The sequence below is a fragment of the Daldinia loculata genome (assembly GCF_022478755.1).
Source record: "Daldinia loculata strain CBS 113971 unplaced genomic scaffold F4817scaffold_128, whole genome shotgun sequence".
Classification (NCBI taxonomy): domain Eukaryota; kingdom Fungi; phylum Ascomycota; class Sordariomycetes; order Xylariales; family Hypoxylaceae; genus Daldinia; species Daldinia loculata.
The window spans coordinates 1-22,256 of record NW_026054982.1 but is presented as its reverse complement, the minus strand read 5'-3'; the positions used below and the strand labels follow the sequence as shown (position 1 = coordinate 22,256).

General features: G+C 49.8%; 8 protein-coding genes and 1 non-coding gene across 9 annotated transcripts; 7 read left to right on the top strand and 2 right to left on the bottom strand.

Annotated features, from left to right (window-relative positions):
- Positions 1 to 420: 420 nt before the first annotated feature.
- F4817DRAFT_321589 (uncharacterized protein) lies at positions 421 to 819 on the top strand (the record flags this gene model as incomplete). The annotated part of the gene is made up of 1 exon (XM_049301300.1): positions 421 to 819. One exon carries the CDS (start codon positions 421 to 423, stop codon positions 817 to 819), a length of 399 nt encoding a protein of 132 aa, XP_049153411.1.
- Positions 820 to 1,283: 464 nt separating this feature from the next.
- Positions 1,284 to 1,380, top strand: F4817DRAFT_t165. Its single transcript has one exon. It is a non-coding gene; the product is annotated as a tRNA-Met (tRNA).
- Positions 1,381 to 1,627: 247 nt separating this feature from the next.
- Positions 1,628 to 3,862, top strand: F4817DRAFT_40759 (MFS general substrate transporter). The gene is made up of 2 exons (XM_049307421.1): positions 1,628 to 1,872; positions 1,929 to 3,862. Exons 1-2 carry the CDS (start codon positions 1,714 to 1,716, stop codon positions 3,447 to 3,449), a joined length of 1,680 nt encoding a protein of 559 aa, XP_049153410.1. The 5' UTR covers positions 1,628 to 1,713; the 3' UTR covers positions 3,450 to 3,862.
- Positions 3,728 to 5,266, bottom strand: F4817DRAFT_40766 (uncharacterized protein). Its single transcript, XM_049307422.1, has 2 exons — positions 4,284 to 5,266; positions 3,728 to 4,178 (listed from the first exon to the last, which is right to left on the bottom strand). The coding sequence occupies exons 1-2, from the start codon at positions 5,140 to 5,142 to the stop codon at positions 4,006 to 4,008; spliced, it is 1,032 nt and encodes a 343-aa protein (XP_049153409.1). The 5' UTR covers positions 5,143 to 5,266; the 3' UTR covers positions 3,728 to 4,005.
- A 2,144-nt stretch (positions 5,267 to 7,410) lies between these two features.
- On the top strand, positions 7,411 to 13,243 carry F4817DRAFT_355121 (tricalbin). The gene is made up of 5 exons (XM_049305620.1): positions 7,411 to 7,593; positions 7,686 to 8,135; positions 8,191 to 8,500; positions 8,563 to 11,240; positions 11,291 to 13,243. The coding sequence occupies exons 2-5, from the start codon at positions 7,944 to 7,946 to the stop codon at positions 12,629 to 12,631; spliced, it is 4,521 nt and encodes a 1,506-aa protein (XP_049153408.1). The 5' UTR covers positions 7,411 to 7,593; positions 7,686 to 7,943; the 3' UTR covers positions 12,632 to 13,243.
- A 63-nt stretch (positions 13,244 to 13,306) lies between these two features.
- On the top strand, positions 13,307 to 14,511 carry F4817DRAFT_363810 (uncharacterized protein; the record flags this gene model as incomplete). Its single annotated transcript, XM_049306681.1, has 1 exon — positions 13,307 to 14,511. The coding sequence occupies one exon, from the start codon at positions 13,307 to 13,309 to the stop codon at positions 14,426 to 14,428; it is 1,122 nt and encodes a 373-aa protein (XP_049153407.1). The 3' UTR covers positions 14,429 to 14,511.
- Positions 14,512 to 14,863: 352 nt separating this feature from the next.
- F4817DRAFT_363808 (uncharacterized protein) lies at positions 14,864 to 15,664 on the top strand (the record flags this gene model as incomplete). The annotated part of the gene is made up of 2 exons (XM_049306680.1): positions 14,864 to 15,048; positions 15,117 to 15,664. The coding sequence occupies exons 1-2, from the start codon at positions 14,952 to 14,954 to the stop codon at positions 15,662 to 15,664; spliced, it is 645 nt and encodes a 214-aa protein (XP_049153406.1). The 5' UTR covers positions 14,864 to 14,951.
- Positions 15,665 to 16,248: 584 nt separating this feature from the next.
- Positions 16,249 to 18,622, bottom strand: F4817DRAFT_362885 (uncharacterized protein; the record flags this gene model as incomplete). The annotated part of the gene is made up of 6 exons (XM_049306581.1): positions 16,249 to 17,073; positions 17,125 to 17,211; positions 17,263 to 17,588; positions 17,643 to 18,021; positions 18,090 to 18,457; positions 18,505 to 18,622. 6 exons carry the CDS (start codon positions 18,620 to 18,622, stop codon positions 16,249 to 16,251), a joined length of 2,103 nt encoding a protein of 700 aa, XP_049153405.1.
- A 425-nt stretch (positions 18,623 to 19,047) lies between these two features.
- On the top strand, positions 19,048 to 20,185 carry F4817DRAFT_355117 (uncharacterized protein). Its single transcript, XM_049305619.1, has 2 exons — positions 19,048 to 19,069; positions 19,124 to 20,185. The coding sequence occupies exon 2, from the start codon at positions 19,769 to 19,771 to the stop codon at positions 19,988 to 19,990; it is 222 nt and encodes a 73-aa protein (XP_049153404.1). The 5' UTR covers positions 19,048 to 19,069; positions 19,124 to 19,768; the 3' UTR covers positions 19,991 to 20,185.
- The last annotated feature ends 2,071 nt before the right edge of the window (positions 20,186 to 22,256 follow it).

Below are 22,256 nucleotides of genomic sequence, written 5' to 3'. Positions count from 1 at the left end.
GATTGCTTATACTAATCCTTCTACCGATATAGATCAGGATCTAGGACTAAAAATATGACAAGTTATACGACCAGTACGAGGCGGCTGCTGATGGCTGCTGATCTGCGGCTGAGGTGACTCGACGCCTCATCGTATTACCCTGGCGACGTATATTCGGCCAATGAGAATGCGATGGAAGTCTCTAAAAGGTAACTTGGCGGCGGCGATTCCAACTGCGCCTCAACAAGATCTTTTGCTAGCATGTTTACTGCAGAGTTCTAAATGACGTCCCCGGCCGAAGAATCGCGAAGTTATAGAATTCGATAAAGATAAATAGAAGTTTGTCTGCTGTTTAAATTTCATAATCATTAACATCTGTAGCTTCATCAACATCCACAACTTCATCCACTTCCTCAACTTTACCATATTACATCTATCAAAATGAAGTCCTTTACCGTTGCTACCATTGCTGCCGCCCTCGTCTCCTCCGCCGCGGCTCTCCCCAAGGAACCCCCCTTCGCCAAGGTCAACCTAGTTGCAATTAACCGCCCCATCAGCGGTGAGTGGTCCGAGAAGCGAGTCGCTGTCGACCTCGCGACTCTCGGCCACCAGGAGAACCTGCCGATCACCGGCCTGGCAATCGAGAGCGTCTACATCACCGCACCTCCGGCCCCGGGCCGGCCCGCCATTGGTGTGGCCGACATCACCTGCCAGCGCTACAATGACCAGTTCGGAGTCCAGCGGGGCAGCGCTGCCTTCACCAGCTCGGTGAACGCATCCATCAGCACCAACTCTGTCGACTTTGGCTATGTCCTCTGCTACGCCAACCCCACCGCCTAATTTGGAGGTTAATCGATTGGAGCAAGACGCGCATATATGAGTCCGACTCTAGCCTAAGGTAAACGGAAGGGTATAATGTCAATGGGTTATTCTTGCATTTGGGTTAGCGAAGCACGTTCCTTAAGATTTGCACATAGACAATATTTGCTTTCGGGGCTCGGGCCTCTTGCATAATATATAAATATTTGAATCCTCCATGAAATCTTCCGGCAGGGGTGTCGGGTTCATTGTGAGACTGCACACGATGCCTTCATTCCTTGTGCTATAACAAATATGTTCCCATAATCCCAACAACTTCAATGATGACTCCTAGCTTTGCAAAATGCTCTTGTTGTTATCGGTAAAACCAGGCGCTATTTCTTTTGAGTGATAAGTATCTTTTTCAAGCAACATCGTCTCGGTTCTGGGGCCCAGGTTCCCAGTTCTAAAGACAAAAGCCTTGTAACAAAAGCCTTGTAACATAAGCCTTGATAGTTCAGTTGGTTAGAACGTTAGTCTCATGCGGTTCTAAACACAGTTTGGGAGATCTAAAGGTCGTGAGTTCAAATCTCACTCAGGGCAATACCTTTTTTCTTTCTTTTTTAATCCCGTAGATTACTTTTTAGTTCCTCTCTTATCCACGGTATCGAAAACTTACAACCCATACGATTTAGTAAGTGTCGATCGCCGTAGTGTGGTGGTCAAGACAACATCAGTGCCGATATCGTAAAAGGCGTGATGACGAGTTTTGAAAGGGCGTGGGTGGCATGGCTTTTGAGCGGCACAGGACGTTCCAATTGAGCGGTGATTGGTCAATGGATCAACATTTGTTTACACTACAAGTTCACCTCTCTTTTTCCTTTTTACACGAAATCTCAACTTCTATCGAGCATATTTGGGTATATTGAGTACACAATGGACGATATCACGCATGTTAAGCCTGTCGGTATAAATGCTGGCGGTCCAGCAGAGCCGGCTCCTATCAATGAACAGAACATAGAGTCGCTCGATGTACTCGAACCTCCGAAAGTCCGCACGAAGCTGCGTACCTACACCCTCTTAGTCGCGCTCTACGTATATACCTCTATTCCAAAGAATGGGCGCGCAACTGTTACTAACGATATTTCCAGCTCACCCTTTTTGTCGCGGCATTAGACCAGACCATCGTGGCAACATCCATCCCCTCAATCTCTGCCGCCCTGCGCTCCGCTTCCGGCTACGTCTGGATCGGCGGCGCGTATGTGCTAGCCAACGTGGCGGCGGGGCCGATCTGGGCAAAATGCAGCGACATCTGGGGCCGCAAACCTGCTCTCTTAGGAGCCGTCGGCGTCTTCACCGTCGCTAGCATCATCGCGGCGTTAAGCACAAACATGCAGATGCTAATTGCCGCTCGAGCGCTGCAGGGCGCCGCTGGCGGAGGGCTGCTCCAATTGGTGACTATTACCATCTCGGACCTCTTCGACATGCGGAGCCGAGCCTTGTATCTGGGCTTCCTCGGCGTGATGTGGGCGCTCGCCGGATGCGCCGGGCCGCTGGTTGGAGGGGCGTTTACCCAGCTCGTGAGTTGGCGCTGGTGCTTCTGGATTAATCTGCCGGTCTGTGGCGCTTCGTTCTTGCTCTTGCTGCTCTTCTTGGATGTCTACGATCCTCATACCAAGCTGCGCGACGGCCTGGTGGCTATTGACTGGTTCGGCACCTTCTCCATTTTGGGAGTTACTCTCCTACTTCTCCTCGGACTAGACTTCGGTGGCGCGATCTTCCCGTGGGACAGTCCGAAGGTCATCTGCTTGATCGTATTTGGAACTGTGATGATCGGCTTCTTCATCCTAAGCGAGCAGCGCTTAGCCAAGTATCCCCTGATTCCGCTAGAAATATTCAAGGATTGGTCTAATATCGCGACCTTCCTTCTTGCCTTTGCACATAGCATGGTCGCTATCGGCGCAGAGTATTATCTACCGTTATATTTCCAAAGTGCAAAGCAAGCATCACCTGTTCGTAGCGGTCTTCTAATACTGCCGATGATGATAACGGAATCAGCTGTGGACGTATTGGTCGGCGTCTTGATCCATCGCACGGGCCGCTACAGGGAAATCATATGGGCCGGAGCAACGTTCATGACGTTAGGGACGGGGCTGTATATCAATTTCCGGCCGGACACATCTCTCGGGGAAATCATCGGATACCAAATCATCAATGGCATCGGCACTGCGCTTCTATTCCAAGCACCCATGATCGCCATCCAAAACACCGTCAGCCAAGCTGATACTGCGTCAGCTACGTCGGCCTTAGGCTTCATCCGCAACTTAGCGACGTCCTTATCCATCGTTGTCGGCGGTGTGGTATTCCAGAACAGTATGGCCAATCGCCAATCGTCCCTTGCGGCGGCTGGTCTCAGCGGGTCTATTCTAGAGGCTCTATCCGGCGATCAAGCAGCAGCAAATGTCGAGATCGTCCAGTCCATCCAAGATGCAGCTCAGCGCCAGGCGGTTCTGGATGCCTTTTCGTGGAGTATAAGGAACATGTTCATACTATACACCAGTGTGTCCGCCCTTGCGGTGGTGGCGAGCGTTTTCATTAAACATCGGCAACTAAGAACGGAGCACACGGAGACGAAGACGGGGATCCAAGAGTTGGCGGAGCGGAAGACTTGAGCGCTGAAGCAGTTCTTAACGGAAACTATTACCTTATGGGTGCTCTAGGACTGGTACTCTTTCTCCCGGTGTCCCTTAACGTAGGGCTTCGGCGCTAGAAATCTAAATCAAGTTGGGTCTTCCAAGGGTAGGTAGTTATAGCTTAACGACCGGGGATAAACACTTCAAAGTCGCCCATTATTCGTAGGGCGTGGTTGTCCTTGAATCGCATCAACTTTACCCAGGTTGTTTCATGGACATCACAAGCACCTCATATTATCGGTTACTTTCCTCCAGCCCCTTTTTTTCATCGTCTATAAACGAGGCATTTATTTTAATTTTGCCATCCTCCATTTAGCCTACCCAATACTTGGGAAAGCCTAGGTTTCCTCCCTGGACGCTAGGTTTACATATTTTCCCCTGAATAACAGGGCCAAAAGAATTGCCGGTTACTTATCTTAAACCACTAAAGACCAATAATTCCACGATGCTTTGAAAGTACAGAATACCTTTATTCGCTTAGGTTAGGTAACTTTACTTCTCTCGCTTGCTCTAAATGAGGTAAGAACATAGATCGCTACGGGTTCGTCGACCGTCTAGTTGGACGAAAGTCATCGTCGACTCCTAAGGGCTTCGCTCGATTGTATAGTGCTCGAATGCTTCCGGGCTTTTGGAACATGGGCCAACGGCCACCGAAGGGTGGGCTACCAAAACGAGAGTCCGAGACGTGCAACCTCCAAGCTTTATCTCCTTTGGTAACGCGTTAGTAATAGCTCCTCCCTCGGCTAGGTCGGGAAATCCTAGCTCTCGAAACATGTCAGGGTTTTTGGTAAAGGGTTGCTCCATTCTACGTACCTGGAGAACCCTTAGTCCCCATATCCTGCCACGTGTGTACCATGATGTGGTCCTTGTATATGAGAACATAGAAGTCGGTAGCGCAGACGTGACAGGCAGCTGGGTATGTTTCTCTCTCGTTGAGTAAGATATCATGCTTAACCACTTGCAAGCGGTCTAATTCGTGAACTCTCATCCGTCTCATATCGCCCAGTAGAGCTAGATGTGGGCATAGCTTGATGTCTCCCACCGTTACCAACGATATATCCATGGAATCTTTTCGGAAGTCCCAAACAGACCGCAGCATGTACCTGAGATTTCCATAGCGATCCCTTACGACCCTAGGAGTAGCGACGTACTTAACTTTGAGTACGTTCTGTCGGCTGTACGGGTATGGGTGGGTAGGGAATTCGAGGTCACGATGCTCCGCTAACAACTTGTTGAGGTAAAGTTGGTACCTAGGATCTCGCAGACGTGTGTACTTGAGCGCGAGCTGGATGTGACGATGGTCGACAGAGAAGTAACGGTTATCGAGCCGGGATTGCTGGCCGTACACCTCATGGCACCACCGATCCCAACGCAAGGGACACGTCATTTTCCACGGGGTTAGAGGCGTATCGTCTTGAGAGATGGGGTGTAGCTTGAAACAAGCTTCGCATACCCACTGGTCCGGAAGATCGCGAGCGACTCTTACGAGGTATCTAAGGTACTGCGCCGTAGAAAGGTTGCGTACAGATGAGTTGCCAAAGATGGAACGTAGCGAGCGGCATGCCAAAGAACATACAGCTCGATCGACCGGTAGCATGAATTTCGATATTTCGGTGATTAATTCGACTGGTAATAAGTTAAGAAGGAGACTATTGGTATTCGGCTCCTCCATCTTCGTCTACTTCGCCAATCGCCCCGATAATACCGCCCAAGTGTTGTACACGAAATCAAGGAAAGTTAAGATGATGATAAAATGTATTTCAAGTATAAACGGGCGAAATAGCTGAATATAGCGAGAGCCGACTTGTAGCCGTATTGTTATAAGAGTCTAAGCTGAAGGTCCTGCTGCTGTAGTTTAAGAGACCCCTCATAATATTATTCGTACCTGCCTTCGTCACGGCCTCTATCACTCTCTCCTCATCAACACTCGGGGGTAGTGATATAGTAGCACTTCTTAGCACGCTTCATCGCACGCTTCGGTCGTTGCGCCTTACATGATATACAGTGATAGCTACCTAGGTACTTCCTATTGAGTACACCCCTTTTAGCTGGAATTAAGTATAATAATCTTGAGGCTATTGTCATCTCTATTGGCTTGAGCATAAAAAAGCCTTCGACATTTACTTGGCTATTTCGCTTAGGGTAAAAGCTTTCTGTTTATTCCATTCCCTCTTTAAAAATATAAAGTGTATTCTTCCATGTCTATAATGTTTACTTGACGCTGGTTCCACCCCGAATTGGCCTCTTTAGATTGACTCTAGTGAACAAGGTGAACTCAAATTATACCGTAGTTGGAATGAATACGTGCGTAGTAAAGTTCGTATTGGAATGGTGTCATTGGACTGAGGTTACAAGCTAGTAACTTGCTTGTACGGCGACGATATCAACGAATTCCTTGAGACCAATTCTATAATTGGGTTCCTTGGCCAAGCGACATTGACGCCAATGCGATCGTCATTCCCTGATATTGCGATGTACTAATTGAACCAAGGCGTGCGGGACACTGATAAGAAGACAGCCCGTGAGCTGCCCCGCCAATTTGTTGCGAATTATTACATGTAATATAGGTCGACATGTTAATAAAACCAGAAGTATCAATTTGATGTGACCTTAGCCTTGATTGACTTTGGAATCCTGACAGGTTTTCGGCATCGTGCTTATTTTAGTGCAGCGGGCCGCTTCGTATCGAGAAGAACTCGGTAAAACTTGATCAAGTCAACTCTTTCGTCTACTCGATACAGACGCTGAAGCTGATTCACACAAGCTTAGCGGGATTGCCTTGTAATGATTAGATCATGGTATGACTATACCCCACTCTCATTCGGGTAGCATTGCCATCTTATATGCTTCGAATACACACATGTTCCACGTGTAGCACTTGTCTGTAAAAAAACGGCCGGTTATTCGGCGCCCTAAGAAACAACGAACCGGCTGGGGTTTGCCGTGGGAGCGTCGCGTACGGATCACCCGGCGTGCAATACTACTCCAGAACGTCTCGCGCATGCGTAGGACCTAGGTACTACTACGCCATCTCGTTTGTATGACGCTTCTATAATAAAATGAACTGACGAACGAGGAACTATGCAATACATGCAAATGCGCATATAGAAATGACTCTCTTCGGCACCGAAATAAACTTTAGAGCTATTATAGAAAATTCGAGCGGTGACCAGTCCCCGCACGCTGAAACGCCGTTTGAGCGGCCCGTGGCGCGGATACCGACACGTCTATGGTAAGAAAAGAGCTTTCTGCATCTATGGCTGCGGTTATCGATGTAGGTTGGCGTTGGCCGGTGGTGGCGGTGCCGCTTATCCTGATCTGCTAGCCGTTCCAAGGATTAGAAAGCGTTCGGGAACAGCGATGCTATTATTGTTGCTATCCGTAGCTGCAGCGCCGTCTTTGAGTCAAACTGGGAGGGATCAGCTGGAACTTTCAAGTCCCCGGGGCAGATCGATGCGACGATCGTCCAACTCGGAGCGATAATATGGCAGGATGGTACGGTACGGACTGGCTAGCAATTACATAGCTAGCATATTCTGCTTCGGTCTAGATACGATGTCGATATATGATGTTGGCAATTCTTGAGCACGGTCGAGTATCGTCGGACAGCATTGAACTGAACGATTCACAAGTAAGGTTTGACAGTCTGTCAGTCAACCTAATATTGGGAAAGCTGCATTTTACATAGGTATTAAAAATATTAAAGATGTGTAAATAGCCAACCCTGTATCTCAGGTGTTGTAGGGAGGAAAGCTATTCTACATTCGTGTTGCGCTGCCTGAAATTGCCAAATCCCATTGGCTTGGTTCGGCGAGCTAGCGACGCGCTAGGCGATAAGATCCCTGTCGAAATTACGTCGTTTGGAGCCACATGGGGCCACGAATCTGGGAACATCTGGGAAGACAGCTGTGAGGTAGCCAAGCCCGTAACTTCCAATCACTTCCAATCCTGGTACCCATATAAACTTTGAGAAAACGAGGCGCTGCGTGGCTTTTCTTTAATTGCTAAGCTTATCTTCGTGACTATCGCCAACTTTGACTACTTCTTGACCCCGTTGCCCTTTACTTTTTCCTCTTCTCTCCTTATTTGTCATTTCTTCTCCCCCTTTCCGTCAACTCTTAAGGTACGGCAGCCCGCAATTGGAAGCAGACTCGTGAATTATCGCTAGCTTACCCGCTGCCCTTGCATCTCCTTACTTACATGCATCGCTAATAGCTACTTGGAATCGCTAGTTATCCTTTAGCTACACTACCGTTACCCACCTCCTGCGGACGGCTTAATACCAAATATACGTACCTTTGTGTTACCAGTTCTACGCTCATTTAGCTCAGCTCGATTTCCTCGTCAGAATCTGCCGCCCCCCCTAGCTTTACTCTGCGACTCCCTATGCTCTGTTACACGCCGGTCGGCTACTTATCCTCCCCCCGCGTTTGAGCCCCCTAACAGCTGCCATAGCAGCATTCGATCGTCAATATGGCTACCGAACTGGAAGCTAGCGAGCTCAAGCAGCAAGGGGCTCTCGAGGCTTCTCGTGATCCTGAATCCAATGTTACTGCGGATGACGCCCAGAGGAAACTAGTCGAGGAGAGCAGAAATGCGGGCGTGGCTGCTTTCACATTCGATCCGGATGCGAGTCCGGAAGAGAAGAGGGCTCAGGCTAGGGCTGTGCGTTCCCTAAGCTTCTTTCCGTCGAAGACGCCAGCTAATTGAGCTAACTTAGGCTATACCCAACGATCCCCGCCGTTCGCGAAAGCCGAAAGGTGTGGCTCTTGCTACTGATGTCGACGACGGCACGAAGGCCAGTTACGACCTCCCGACTCCCTCGAAGGCTGGGGCCGTTGAAATCCCCAAGGACAAGGAGGGTAGGCCGATCGTAGATGGAAATACCCCCGAAGAAGAGGAAGACCTGGCTGCCAAAGTTGGTTGGACTCAACGGTTCGGTTGGCCTGTCGATAGCGTTACGGAAGGCGAAAGTCTATTGGATCACTCTACTTGGCTAGAAGAGAGGCTTCCCGACCAGTATTTTGGAGGTTGGTCTACCCGATCCCGATGTCCTCTGGGCGCGAGTTGCTAACGTTGGTCGGTTCTATAGAATGGTACCATAATGCCGGAGTGATTATCTTCGCCTGCCTCGCCTCGTGGCTGGTTGCCCTGCTTGGGGGTGGGCTGGCTTGGGTCATCATCGTTATGGCCTGCTGCTCGACGTACTATCGAACATCGATCAGACGAGTGCGAAGAAATTTCCGCGACGATATTACCAGAGAGATGGCGCTGAAGAAGCTAGAAACGGATCACGAATCTCTCGAGTGGATAAACTCGTTTCTGGTCAAATTCTGGCCCATCTATCAGCCCGTTCTCGCTCAGACCGTTATTAATTCCGTCGACCAAGTGCTAAGCTCTGCGACTCCTTCCTTTCTCGACAGTCTCCGCCTGAAGACCTTTACTCTCGGGTCCAAACCTCCCAGGATGGAGCACGTGAAGACTTATCCCAAGGCGGAAGACGACATTATCCTGATGGACTGGAAGTTTAGTTTCACGCCAAACGACGACGAGGACATGACGGCTCGGCAGGTCCGCAACAAGATTAATCCCAAGGTAGTCCTCGAAATCCGCATCGGCAAGGCGATGATTAGCAAAGGTCTCGACGTCATCGTAGAAAATATGTCTTTCTCTGGTATCATGCGCCTGAAGATTAAACTCCAATTTCCTTTCCCTCACATCGAGAAAATTGAGATGTGCTTCCTCGAGCGCCCAGAGCTCGGTTATGCTTGCAAGCCCCTCGGTGGCGAAACCTTCGGTTTCGACATCAACTTTATTCCGGGCCTAGAAAGCTTTATCCAGGAGCAGATTCACGGAAACCTAGCCCCGATGATGTACGCCCCGAACGTCTTCCCGATCGAGGTAGCCAAATTGCTCGCAGGCTCTCCCGTCGACCAAGCTATCGGCGTGGTCGCGGTAACGCTTCACGGAGCGCAAGGTCTCAAGAACCCTGATAACTTTGCTGGCAACCCCGACCCGTATGCTGTGTTCACCTTGAACAAGAGGGCGCCCCTAGCTCAGACCAAGGTTGTCAAGGACACTCCGAACCCCAGATGGAACGAAACGCACTATGTTATCGTTACGTCCTTTAACGACTCCCTCGATCTCACCATTTACGACTATAATGATTTCCGCAAGGATAAGGAACTCGGTGTTGCCTCTTTCCCGCTCGAGCGGCTAGAGGAGATTGGCGTGTACGAAAACGAACGTCTAGAAGTCGTCGCTCATGGCAAGGCCCGGGGTGTGGTCAGCGCCGATTTCCGTTTCTTCCCTGTTCTGGAAGCTATGGAGCATGACGGCGTAGTAGAACCGCCACCGGAATCTAACACGGGTATTCTACGATACACTGTCGAGCAAGCGAAGGATCTTGACGGCACTAAGAGCTTAGTTGGCTTGCTCAATCCGTATGCTGTTCTATTGCTCAACGGTAAAGAAGTTCACCACACCAAAACGCTCAAGCGCACCAACAATCCCGTCTGGGATAACGGTTCCAAAGAGATTCTTATCACGGACCGAAAGAATGCCAAATTGGGTCTTGCTCTCAAGGACGACCGCGATATTGCTGGCGACCAGTTGATTGGCACGTACCAAATCAAGCTTGACGATATGTTGGAGATGATGGAAAAGGGGCACGACTGGTACAATTTATCAGGGGTCAAGAGCGGACGAGCGAAGCTGACTGCGCAATGGAAACCTGTCGCCCTATCTGGCGTGCTAGCAGGTACCGGAGGCTACCAAACCCCCATCGGCGTAATGCGTCTCCATTTCAAGAGCGCCCGCGACCTACGGAATTTCGAGACTATGGGTAAATCGGATCCTTACGTCCGCGTGCTCCTCTCCGGTATCGAGAAAGGTCGAACGGTAACCCACCGTAACACCCTGAAGCCCGAATGGGATGAGGTCATTTATGTGCCGATGCATTCGTCGAGGGATCGTCTAACGCTCGAAGTCATGGACGCCGAGAAGATGGGCAAGGACCGTAGCTTGGGTTTGGTTGAGGTCTTTGCAGGCGACTACATTTCGGAAGATGATAATGGCGAGTATCTCGTCCACGATGCGAAAAAGGTACAAGAGAGCGGACTCCGGCTACATGGAAAGGGCATCGCAAAGGGAACGCTTACCTATACCGTCTCGTTTTATCCGTGCATAAATGTTGCAGACCCCGAGGAAGAAGAGGAGAAGGAGAAGGAGAAGGAAAACGAAAACGAAAAGGAAACAAGCTCCGAAGCTCCAAAGCCGTCTCTCGACGTTCCCCGATCCTCAGACGCCGGAAAGATTTCCGCCCTCGAGAGGAAAGAAAGCGTCCCGACTACGCCAACCACTCCAACCGTTCCCAAATCCCCGGTTTCTCCCAGATCAACTACGTCGGAACAAAAGTCTCGCGAAGCGCCACGGGAGCGCCCCAAGGTTCACCTTACTCCGGAAGAGCTGCTCAAATACGAATCTGGGTTCCTCATCTTCAAACTGCTCGAAGGAGAAATGCCAAAGAGCGGAACGCATCTTGAAATATACGTCGACGACATGCTATACCCTAGCTACATCTCGGGCACGGCCAAAAGTAAAGTTTTCAAATTCGATGAGATTGGCGACTGCTTTATCCGTGAACTAGACTTCTCGCGGCTGACTCTCAAGGTGAGAGAAAAACGCGAGAAGCCAGGCGAAGAACGTGATGAGGATCACACGGTAGCTCGCCTAACAGGCAATACTCTAGATACCCTCAAGCAATGTCTGGTAAGTTGCTACTATCCGCAGAAATTGCAATGCGTTGCTAACAGTTCCAGAATAACCCAACGGTTTTAAGGCTCAAGGATGAAGAGAACAGAGCGGCCACGATCAAGGTCAGCTTGAAATACATCCCCGTCAAGATGCACCTAGATCCCAGCGAGAGCATCAACAACATGGGCAATCTCCGTGTCGATGTATTGGATGCGACAGATCTACCTGCCGCCGACTCGAACGGCAAGAGTGATCCCTACTGCAAGTTTGAGCTGAACGGACAGGATGTGTTCAAGACCAAGACGCAGAAGAAGACTCTCAACCCCGTGTGGAACGAATTCTTCGAGGTTGCCATACCATCGCGGACCGCCGCCAAGTTCACTTGCAAAGTCTATGATTACGACTTCGCAGACAAGCCCGATTTCTTAGGCGGGACCGATATCAATCTTGAGCAGCTCGATCCGTTTAAGGCGCAGGAGCTCAAGCTGCTACTCGATGGAAAGTCCGGTTCGGTTAGACTGCGACTGCTCTTCAGGCCTGACTACGTCACACGCACTCGACTAGGCACCAGCACATTTGCGGGTACGTTCGGTGGTCCCGGCAGGATTGTGACCGGTGTTGTCGGTGCTCCGGTTAAAGGTGGCGTCGCAGTAGCCGGCGCAGTGGGCCACGGCGTTGGTAAGGGTGCGAGTTTTATCAAGCGCGGCTTTCGAGGCAAGAAGGACGAGGAAGGTAACGGCTTAGTCTTGATACCAAGCAACTCCGAGATTCCCACGATCGTGACGAATGGACCAGATGCTCCCGCAGCTGGCTCCGGTCTCAGGCGGGCCACGGGCTTGAGTGTCGATGGCGACGCCGCCCGTCCTGTGACGCCCAACGACGGCTCGAAGACGCACGGGCGTAATTCTAGCATGGGCGGCGTCTCTATCTACAGTCTGGCCCCGGGTACCGCCGGCGCTGGTACCGCTACTTTCACTGTGGTCTCCGCATCAGGGTTCCCAGAGTCGGCAGACATTTACGTCCTGATCAAACAGCTCACTCCCAAGGAGAGGACTATCGGCAAGACGAAGCATCACGAAGCTCCGGGGACGGTACGGTTCGACGAGACATTCAAGCACACGTGTACCGCCGATGCCCAGTTCCGTATCGAGGTCAAAAACCACCACACCTTTGGGAGCGATGACGACTTGGGCGAAGCGTTATATTTCGTGGACGAAAGCGGCAGCGGCGAAAAGGAGATCAAGGTCGGTACCGGAGCAGTGGTCTTGAAGAGCACCTTTGCGGAGTCCAGTATAGAAAACAACAGCCCGAGTCCAAGTTCGAGAAGCGGGAATGGTGGTCTGCGAAGGAGTTTCTTGAGCAAGAAAGAGGCCAGACCAAAAAGCCGCGAGGGGCCGCCTATCTAGTCACAAGACATGTGTTCGGTAGTTAGGCGTTCAGGAGGCTAAGGGTATATTGTGAGAATTGGTTAAGGGGCGATTCCACCAGCGGAGTTTTCGTAATCAAAAATAGAAGTTAGGTACTAATGACGAGGATTTCGGCTTACCATAGCGGCCATAGCGGCAGAACGTTAGAGGCCAAAATAGTTGTTGCGATCGCTTTGGCCTCTGCTAATATATGTTGAGTCACCCCCTCCAAGCGCCGCATTCAGAAGACAGGGAAATTATTGCCCCGTTGTCAAGGCTGAAGCCACCATACGCATACGCTCGAATTAGGTGGTTTCGTTCGCATTTGAGGGGTATCAGCGTTGGCCTCACCGCCAGAAACAATTTCTTTAAGCCCGATGCGTATCAGTAATTATGATACATAACAGCTAAGCTGTGCTGGGATTTACTAGCTGCTCAAAGCAACTGTACACAGCCGGACTTACACAATAAACCGACAACTGCAGTGTAGTGTAGTTATTGTTATACGACAGAATAACTGTTCTGTGCGATCGAGAAGCTATTTATGTATGCTCCTGATCAGTAACTGTAGACTCCAGCATCCAAGCTGCGGATAATCATACTCGTAATCCATCAGGAATCTCTATTTAGGTCTATCAAGTGATTATTTGATTTCCCTTCAACAGAGCACCAACCATGTCTACTATTACCCGAGGCGGAATCCCCATCGAGCCCTTCAGGGACGGACACGGTAGGAATGTGTATCACTTCAATTATCCTAACTATGCCCCTTTCGATCCTTACTACCGCATCACGCTCCACAGACGCGCATACAGGCCTCGCGAAATTCTAAACGCTACTATCAGGGCCTTCTACAACCGACAGGATTTTGAATTAAACCCGCGCCAGACCGCAGCGCGCGAGAACTTCTGCGCCAAGTATGTGTTACAGAGTCCGTTCTACGGGAGGAAGCTTGGGCCTAGGGAGTCGTATGAGTACGTAGACAACGACGTCAAGTTCTGGGCCCAACAGCTTGACGATTTCTTCTTCTTCGGGCTGCTTGGACGCTACGTCACGATCGAGACTGGCTTTGACGTGGTCGGTGAGGATCCGTTGCAGCTCGAGGCAGATATCCGTGGAGAAACCACCACGGTCGCGGAAGACGAGAGTGGTAGATACGTACGCATCTTGCTTAACACCGGCCGTGGTGACACCATCTACGAGCTTAATGACATTATAGGCCAGCTCATGCACGAGATGGTGCACGCCTATCTCCAAATCTTCTCGTGCGACTGTCTCAGGTGCGAAAGGGCCCTCCTAAACACCACCGGTATCCCAAAGGATGGCCACGGGCCCATCTTCCTGATGCTCCACCGCCTCATCTTGAGCGAGATCAGGCGATGGGGTAATATTGGTGGTAACGACTTAGCTGAGCTGCTCTGGGAGGACTGTCCGGAGTTGTGTATTAGTTTGAACTCCAACTGGAGAGCTATCATGGCCATTGATAGCCTCACTCGAGAGGAGAAGAAAAAATTTAACAGAGTTCGTACATACGATTCCAGCGCCACTCATCTCGTGCGCGTCACGCACACTGGTGCCGTTGCTGTCCGACCGAATATCAAGCACCGGCAGATCCGGCTCGAGAACCAGCTTAAGGACAAGCGCATCCGGGCGGACGAGTTTCGAATCGACCTTCTCGATCACTGGCTCGCGTACGAGGACGAAGAGGAAGAGGAAGAGAAAGAGGACAGTGAAGCGTCGGAGAGCGATGGTGAAGTAAGCCGGCTGAGCAGCGATACCCCCGAAATCAGGAACTAAAGTTTAGTTGAACCCCTGGCCTATGAATAGTTTTATTCGCGAGGCCAAAGCACTCATGAGATGACTCACTTTGTAAGATACGTACGACCGCCGTCGAGGCTAAGCACAGATATGACGATATGTCCATAGTTCCTAATATACTTGAATGTTAATATGCGAAGCCAATTCGTAATGACTTTATCGTGAGACCGGCTCTTCTACGCCGAGATGTATGTTTGTAGTATAACTCGTCCGAGCCCATGAAACAATAGCGGTCGTTGGTCTAGTTGCGTTGTTTCGATTTTTGATCCTGTTGGGCGATGTAGATGGTATCATCGATGATGAGTACCCAGATCGTGAGTATATATGTCCCCCTTCCCTTGCTCTCATCGCAGATTCATTTTCTTCTCGTGCCAAACATTTCTTCCCCTTCATACTCTTACCTTCACCTTCACAGTCTTACCTTCAAACAAACAAAAAAAAAAAACAAAAAAAGCAACAAACCCAAACCTCTCGACTCTCGTCGACACCATCATCATCGACAATGAAGTTCACTCAAGTCCTTCTTAGTGCCGCCGGTGTCCTTGGCGCTGCCAACGCCGCCTACCCCGTCAACTCATACATGGACCTCACCAACGGAAGTAAGCCGATCCCAAATACCCCTTAATCGACAGATAATCTAGACGCTGACCCCCTCTCCTAACAACAGTGTACACCATCCCCATGGTCGAGGGCAGCCTCGACTTCGGCAACGCCGTGCGCGACTGGGACGGCGTCACCGCCCTCAACACCACCGGCAACAACAACAACAACACCGAGGTAGTCGCCGCCGCCCTCGCCGAGCGCCGCCCCCCCGGCCAATGCGTGCCCCAGTTCCCCACGCGCAAGACCCTCTGCCGCTCCCGCGTGATCCGCCGCTCCGAGTACCTGCGCGCCTACGCCAAGTTCCTCGACTGGATCGAGTCGGGACCCGACGAGGGCTGGATCCCCAAGGAGAGCTGCAAGTCTCTTCTCTGGGGCAACGTTGTCGTCAGCGCCTGCTCGTCCGGCGGCATCAACCCCACCTGCCGCGAGGAGCTCATCGAAGCCATGCGCGAGCTCGACGCCTACTGCGCCGAGAACCAGGGCGGCGACATCGCCATCCACCATTGGGCCAAGAGCTACGGCCGCCACAACATCCGCGACGGCGACAGCCTCGACGGACACAAGTACAAGCTTCCTACCGGCAAGCCGCCAAAGAGTGACCACGACGCCTAGATATCGGGCGTCGCCAGTATACACGGGACGCGAGCCCGCTGCTATTCAAGATCCCCTAAGCTGATCGATCGCACGGCTGGGGTGGTGGCTCGACCTACGAATACTGATAATAACTGATAATATGGGCAGAGATTAGGTACGCGTAAGAGATTGATTTTGGAAAGTGTTGGCAACCTTCGAGGGTTATACGGAAGTACCTAATCTAACTAAGCAATGGAAAAAGAAGAAAAAAAATTGTTTTCTTAATCCGCTATGTATTGGGGACAATAAGTTGCTAAGCCCTAGCCTCTTACCCCTTACCCCTTGCCCCTATTTTCACCATTGTCATGATGGTGGGGGAAAAAAAAATTAAAAATACTTGTTTTGTCGTTATATTCCATACTTTGTGATCCTTCTGTCGTGATATGACATTTGCTAGAGTAATCAAGTTGACAAGGTGCCGTGCAATGTAAGGAAGGCGGTTGCACAATTAAATCTGCGGTCCGTGTTAATACCATTGTATACAGGACTATTAACTACTAGTCTAAGCTCTTATGTTCTACCGTTATCGCCTAAACTATATCTATCCATCTAAAATGTCTCTATCAGCTCGATAAGTCTACCTTGGCCAGTTCGACAACGGGGAGATGCGCCATATGTATCTTGGCGCTTCCGAACGGCACGAAGCGCGCGCTGAAAGGTTTTCCGGTAATCTTCGGCTCGAGAGGAGGATCTGCCGCGGTGTCGAATTCGAGAGGCCAGTCTATCTCAACAGCGGCCACGCGAAGTTCAACCGGGGGCGCACCAAGGTCCCAGATCGGGTCCGCCAAGGTCGACACGTCCGCTCGCACCACCTTTATCTGCGACGGATCGATAGCAATATTCCATATGCTCGTAGGCTCGATAACATGGTCGTGCGTATGATATGTAGTGCTCGTACTTGGTATCGCGTCGCCGCCGAACGCGACCACCGGTACATCCGATACGTTAGCATCGATGTGGAGACTATAGAGCAGCGATCCGTAGTATATTGCCGCGGTATTGTTGGGCCTCGTGACTACGCGCGGCTCCGTCTCGAGGTTAACATTGATAAAGCTGAAACCTTTGCTGACTTCAATCTTCTGCAGCCCCTTATCCGATGGGGAAATCTGACTCGACTTGCCGGAAGGTCCCACGATGGTACTCGATCTGTCTGCCCAGCCTGGAATTCGAACGTAGAACGTAAAATCAGATGCTGCCGTGATCGAGTATTTGATACCCATGCCGAAGGGATAGTTAGTGTCGGCCTGGATGGTTACTCGATTACGACCCAACGAGGTACTGATGCTTCCAGGGATAAGCAGAACGTGAGCAATTCCTCCATCGGTAAGCGTAAAAGAATTGGCAAGAAACTTGGGATACGCCTGAGGATGATTAACCGTGCAGCAGGGCTATCAAAGGGTTAGCAGCTATCGCTTTAAACAGTAGGAAATAAAACTAACGTAGTTGGGTTCCAAGCCAAACACGTTACCGCGAACTCCAACATTTACCCACATGTCGGGGTTCGCCGATAGAGTACGCGACCACGGCTACAGAGCCATAATTAGTCTATATCTAAGACTCCGGGGTCGTCAACTCACCTGATTTTCCTGCTGTACATATTGGTGTGACCACCAATCTGGGAAAATCGATCCGGGCACAGCATTGAACGCAACTTGCTCTGCCCAGTCTGCCAAGTCGTTATCGCCAAGATACTGGTAAATATACGCCATGGAGAATGTCATCTCTGCAGCAGTGCAGAGTTCTGCCCCTCTTATCGGGTTGAGATCTGTAATGAATTCATCGCCGATGATCGTTCCGGCTAAAGACTTGTGATATTGCGCTAACAAATCTACCGCAGTTCTAGTCTGCGTCTTCAATGCTTCGTCGTGCGTCATTCGGTATATCGATAATGGGTATCGAAGGCCTAATCGTATCAGTCAGCCTCTACTCAGACGTTAATATTGTACTTGAGCTATACCTTCCGCCATATTAACACCGTGGTTGAATAGGTCTTTAAAGGGTTCGTTTCTAGGAGTATATGTGACTTCTGGGTATACTCCCTTGACCCAAAAAGTCCTCCAATCGCTACTGGCTTCGGCGCTTCCTTCGATCATCAGCTCCATGGTTTCCCATATTATCTGCGAGTTGTTTCGAGGATGCTGCTCGTAAAGCCATTGCAGCGGGATGTGCATCTCGTGAGCTCGCATGGCACCGAACCCATCCCCGTCGAAATCTTGGCCATCCTTCTGTATCAGCCCGCTGAAGCCGTCTTTTAGCATGCTGTGAGCAATTTGGACGTATCGATGCATGGCATCCACAATTCTATCTTCTTGAGAAGGGTCTGCTTGGGCGTATTGCTACGATAATTAGCCGGGCTGCTCCTGAGAGGCACTTGGAACAGTAGGCCGTCCCAGCCAGGACATACCATCAACCCTAACAGAAAGTAGCAGCGTGCCCATAAGCCTCGGGATTCGGGAGTAGTCTCAGGCCCGAGCCAGCCGTCCTCCTGCTGGTGGTCAAGGACATAATCCATATAGGAGTAAACTTGTCCCTTAAGCCTCGGATCGTCCAATCCGAAGGCAAGAGGTACGAGGCCGTTGAACCAATATGGAGATGCCTCGTTAAGCACGGAATATTCTGTTGAGCCGCCTATCCACATAGAGTCGTGGACGAAGCGGTAGAAATCGAACAAGTTACCGGCAAGTCCGTGAGCCTCTAATTGTAATTGGTCTTTGAACCATCCTCGCGGCTTAATAGCACCGAGGGGGAAAGACTGATGTATCGGCTGCACGACTAGTCATAGATCAGCTTCAAGTTGATGACAGAAGGAACCACCTTACGGCTTGACTTGTCTCTGCTCTTCAAGTAATTATCTATGGGTGAATCGTGAGGTAGCCCGAAGCTAGGTGCGATTAGAAGAAAGGTGGTAACCGCCTTTCCTATAAGCGAAGCAGCCATCTGTATAGAAGTGCTCGAGATGACATGAGCGGTCTTAAGGGGATCTAAAGGAGACGCAGGACAGACAAGGAATCTTTACGCAGCCAAAAAGAAGCCTCTATATAATAAAATGCACACGGGAGTAAAAAGAAAAGAATGAAACGCACGTATATTATATGTTAGATACCTCTCATTCTCTCATCCGCCCCGGATGGAAGGACTGATCAGTCCAGTACATGTAACAAAGTCCACCGGGGACAAAGGGGAATCGCGTAGATTCCCCCCATGGTGGATGATATGCAGGAACCTTACTTCCATTGCATGATTGTATGTATACCTGCATTATGTCTCCTGCGTGTCTCTTGCGCTTTCCTCGAGGTTGGGCGCGTACAGGGTTTGTAGTTGATAAGGCTATGTTGGTCGCATCACGGGGTCGTACCGGCGTCGTACCGGCATATAAGGCGCTTTCTCCAAAAATTAGCGTATCCTACTTGCATTCCTTGCTGCAGCTTTGTTAGGTACCTAGGTAGCTTTTCCCCTCAGCGGCCGTTTGCCTGCCTTTTATTTGCGACTCTTTGGTATACCCAATATGTGATCGTACTACGTATCGTACAAGTACCTACTAAGCTATATCCGTAAATCATGTATATCTTCGATGTTGGTCATTGTTCAAGCCAACAAAGAGAGTAACGCTGACCCCACACACGGAAGTAATCCTCTTCCCCACACGACTCCACGAGGCGGTCAGGGGGCGGGTCCGGGGTGACGGGTAGTTCGGTCATAAGCTAAAGGTGTAAGTCGTCTAGCCCCGGCACTGGGATTGGCTGAGATCGCGGGGGATTGTCGATGGGGAAAAAGTTGGGGGGGATTGTTGACCTTGGCCGGGATGCCCAATACGATACTGCCCAACTAGGACCCTGACAACTAGGACTAGGACTAGGACTCTAGTATCCTACCTAAACATGTTTAGATCCTCGAGATCTAAATAGAGTAAGCTCGTAAGGTCTGCATCCAACCTACAAGCCTCTATATTGGACTTGATATAAGTGGTATTATTCCGTATTAGTCCCGAGCTTGGCCTACAACTTAGGCGCCGTGACGTAGACTCATTTGATATCTCCCGTCTACCGACATGAGCAAAAATACCGCTAAACTCGACAGATAAATATGCAACATCACATGTCCACTTGTCATATTCTACCTTCCACCTTAGGAATCAGTTCGACAGCTTCTCTTGCTCGCTACTACGCTGTATGCGCGCTTATCTTGGTCCTCTCCCACCGTTGGGTGTTGGCGTCAGGTTCCTTGACTTACACGTGCTGCAGCACACCATTCCAATCTCAACCTCAACCCCGGGTACTTGCCTGTCCAGCTCGGGTTGTATATTAGCTAATATTCCTATTCTTATAGACTAGGAATCGTCGAACGGGGTAGGCGATAGTTGACATCGAAGTACAATCATCGCAGGCCAAGACTCATGACGGAAAGGATATGAGCAGAGGGTCCCGGCACTAAGCCACTGCATACTGCACGATCGTGTCGATACGATATAAAACTACGGTGAATTGTATTTTTAGCTATAGGTAATCTTAAATACCGAAGTCTTTCTGAGCCTCCCGCACTCTACAGGTGCGCGTTATGCTTCTCGACCAGCCACATGGTCAAACTAAGCGCCATCAATCTCGCATGCGAGACAACATATTGGGGCTTATGTAGTGCAACTGAGAAATCATGCCGGGTTGCTTCAAAGTCCGGTGAAGCTGAGATATCTGCGCAGCTAGCATTTGTTCTATCGAGATTGGCGGCCGTATCTATGGTTCACAGCTACCGATACTAAATAATAGGCATGTGGCATAATCAGTAGCAAGCTGATATAGCATGGAATGCCAATGGGCAATAATAGGAATGTTTTGCACAGGCAGGAGGTTTAACTCATGATATCAAAATGCGCGTCACTTACATTAGCTCAACGACACGTCCTATCAAATGGAATACCCCTTTTAATTGGCATACGATGACTATTTCTTCAATCAGCTACAGCTTATGCGCGGAATGGGATGAGATGGCTTATGCATACAGGGCTTGATCGCCCAATGATATTCAACCTTTGTGATCTCACGCTGATTATGAACTGGCATTGCAAACTAAAAACTGCAACGTCAATGAGCAATATCAACTAAGATTATGGCGTATCTTACTGCCGAGCTAAGGGGATGTTTGATACCAATCAATCCAGCCTTACCACCTGTGTTCACCAGTCTCAACGTAAGCGTATAAAACGTCAGGTTAATATAATCTAAGACCTCAATCTAAACCTATCATCACTCCCCTAATAGTATCTAGTAACAGTGGTCAGACATACTATATCAACTGTAACCGAATGTAGCAAAGTGTCAGTTACTCGTTACAATTTGCATAGGATAATAAAACACTCATATATCATAACAAGTAGTATGACATGGCTTCGTTCGCCCTGCTGATATCTTGAGCGATGCTTGATTGAGGCCTAAGTACCACGGCTATCCCAACGGATAGCTACCCTCGATAACTAAGTGGTATCTGATACTTCAAGTCTCTCGTGGGTCAGGAGACTGTCACAAACTATTTTCCAAGGAGGTCTCGCCAGCCAGATAGAGGAGTCTGAGGAGGTTAGAGGGTAAGAATGACGGCGTCACGCTTGGAAATATAGATAATGATCGAGTATCCCAGAACCAGACTATACGATTACAGTTCCCATGTGATCATATTTCTTTAGTTTGATACGACACTTCGACATGTATATTATCCTGTTATATATTAGAAAGGACTAGTCAAGAGAGGTGCGACAGTAGAAATATTGGCCACTCCTAGGGTGGACTTCCGCGATTCGGAATGGCCCTATTGTATATCTGTGAACTGACACAGTTCGGTACGTCGCTATCGTAACCTGAGAGCTTAGTTCACGGTAGCTGCATCACAGGAGACTGCCCATATACACAGATTGTCGCTCACTCGTAGTGATATCCGGGTGAGCACATTCGTCGTATTAGTATATCGGAAACGAGTTACATTATACAGTCGGAGGAGAAGCGGCTCGTAACGTCTCCGTAAAGCTTCAACGTCGCATTAAAGTGGACATGATGCTTTTCTTCTGTGTATTCGCGGAAATACATCGTTCGTGATTTAGCTAAGAGTTAGAGTCTCATGATATGGCGAAGGGGAATGCATATGCCCTGAGTTTACGAAGGGTTATTGTGTCGAATTTTTTTGCCCGAGTTTACGAGGGATATTGTCAGACGATCTTTTTGCCTGGCCATTTTTCGAAATAGGAAGTTCGTCCGTGCGCAGCTCTGGGGCGTTTTTATTGGGTGCATCCCCAAAAATGAGTGGAATTTTCACGTGTTCTTCCAGATCCCCACTTCCATCTTTTTCACGAAATACGTATCTTTTTTTTGCCCGACTTTTAAGTAATAGCCTGGCTAGCCACGGTTACCAATTACGTAGCCGCATTATATGTTTTACAAGAGCCTGGGTTCGAATCCCACATGCTCTTTTTTTTTTTTTTTTTTTTTTTTTTTAATTTTTTAGCGAAGCTTAGTGTTCGAGGTTGTCCGCCGCTGCTGCCGGGGAACTGGGGGCGGCGCGCGGGGCGCGCCCCGGGCCTTTCGCCGGCCGC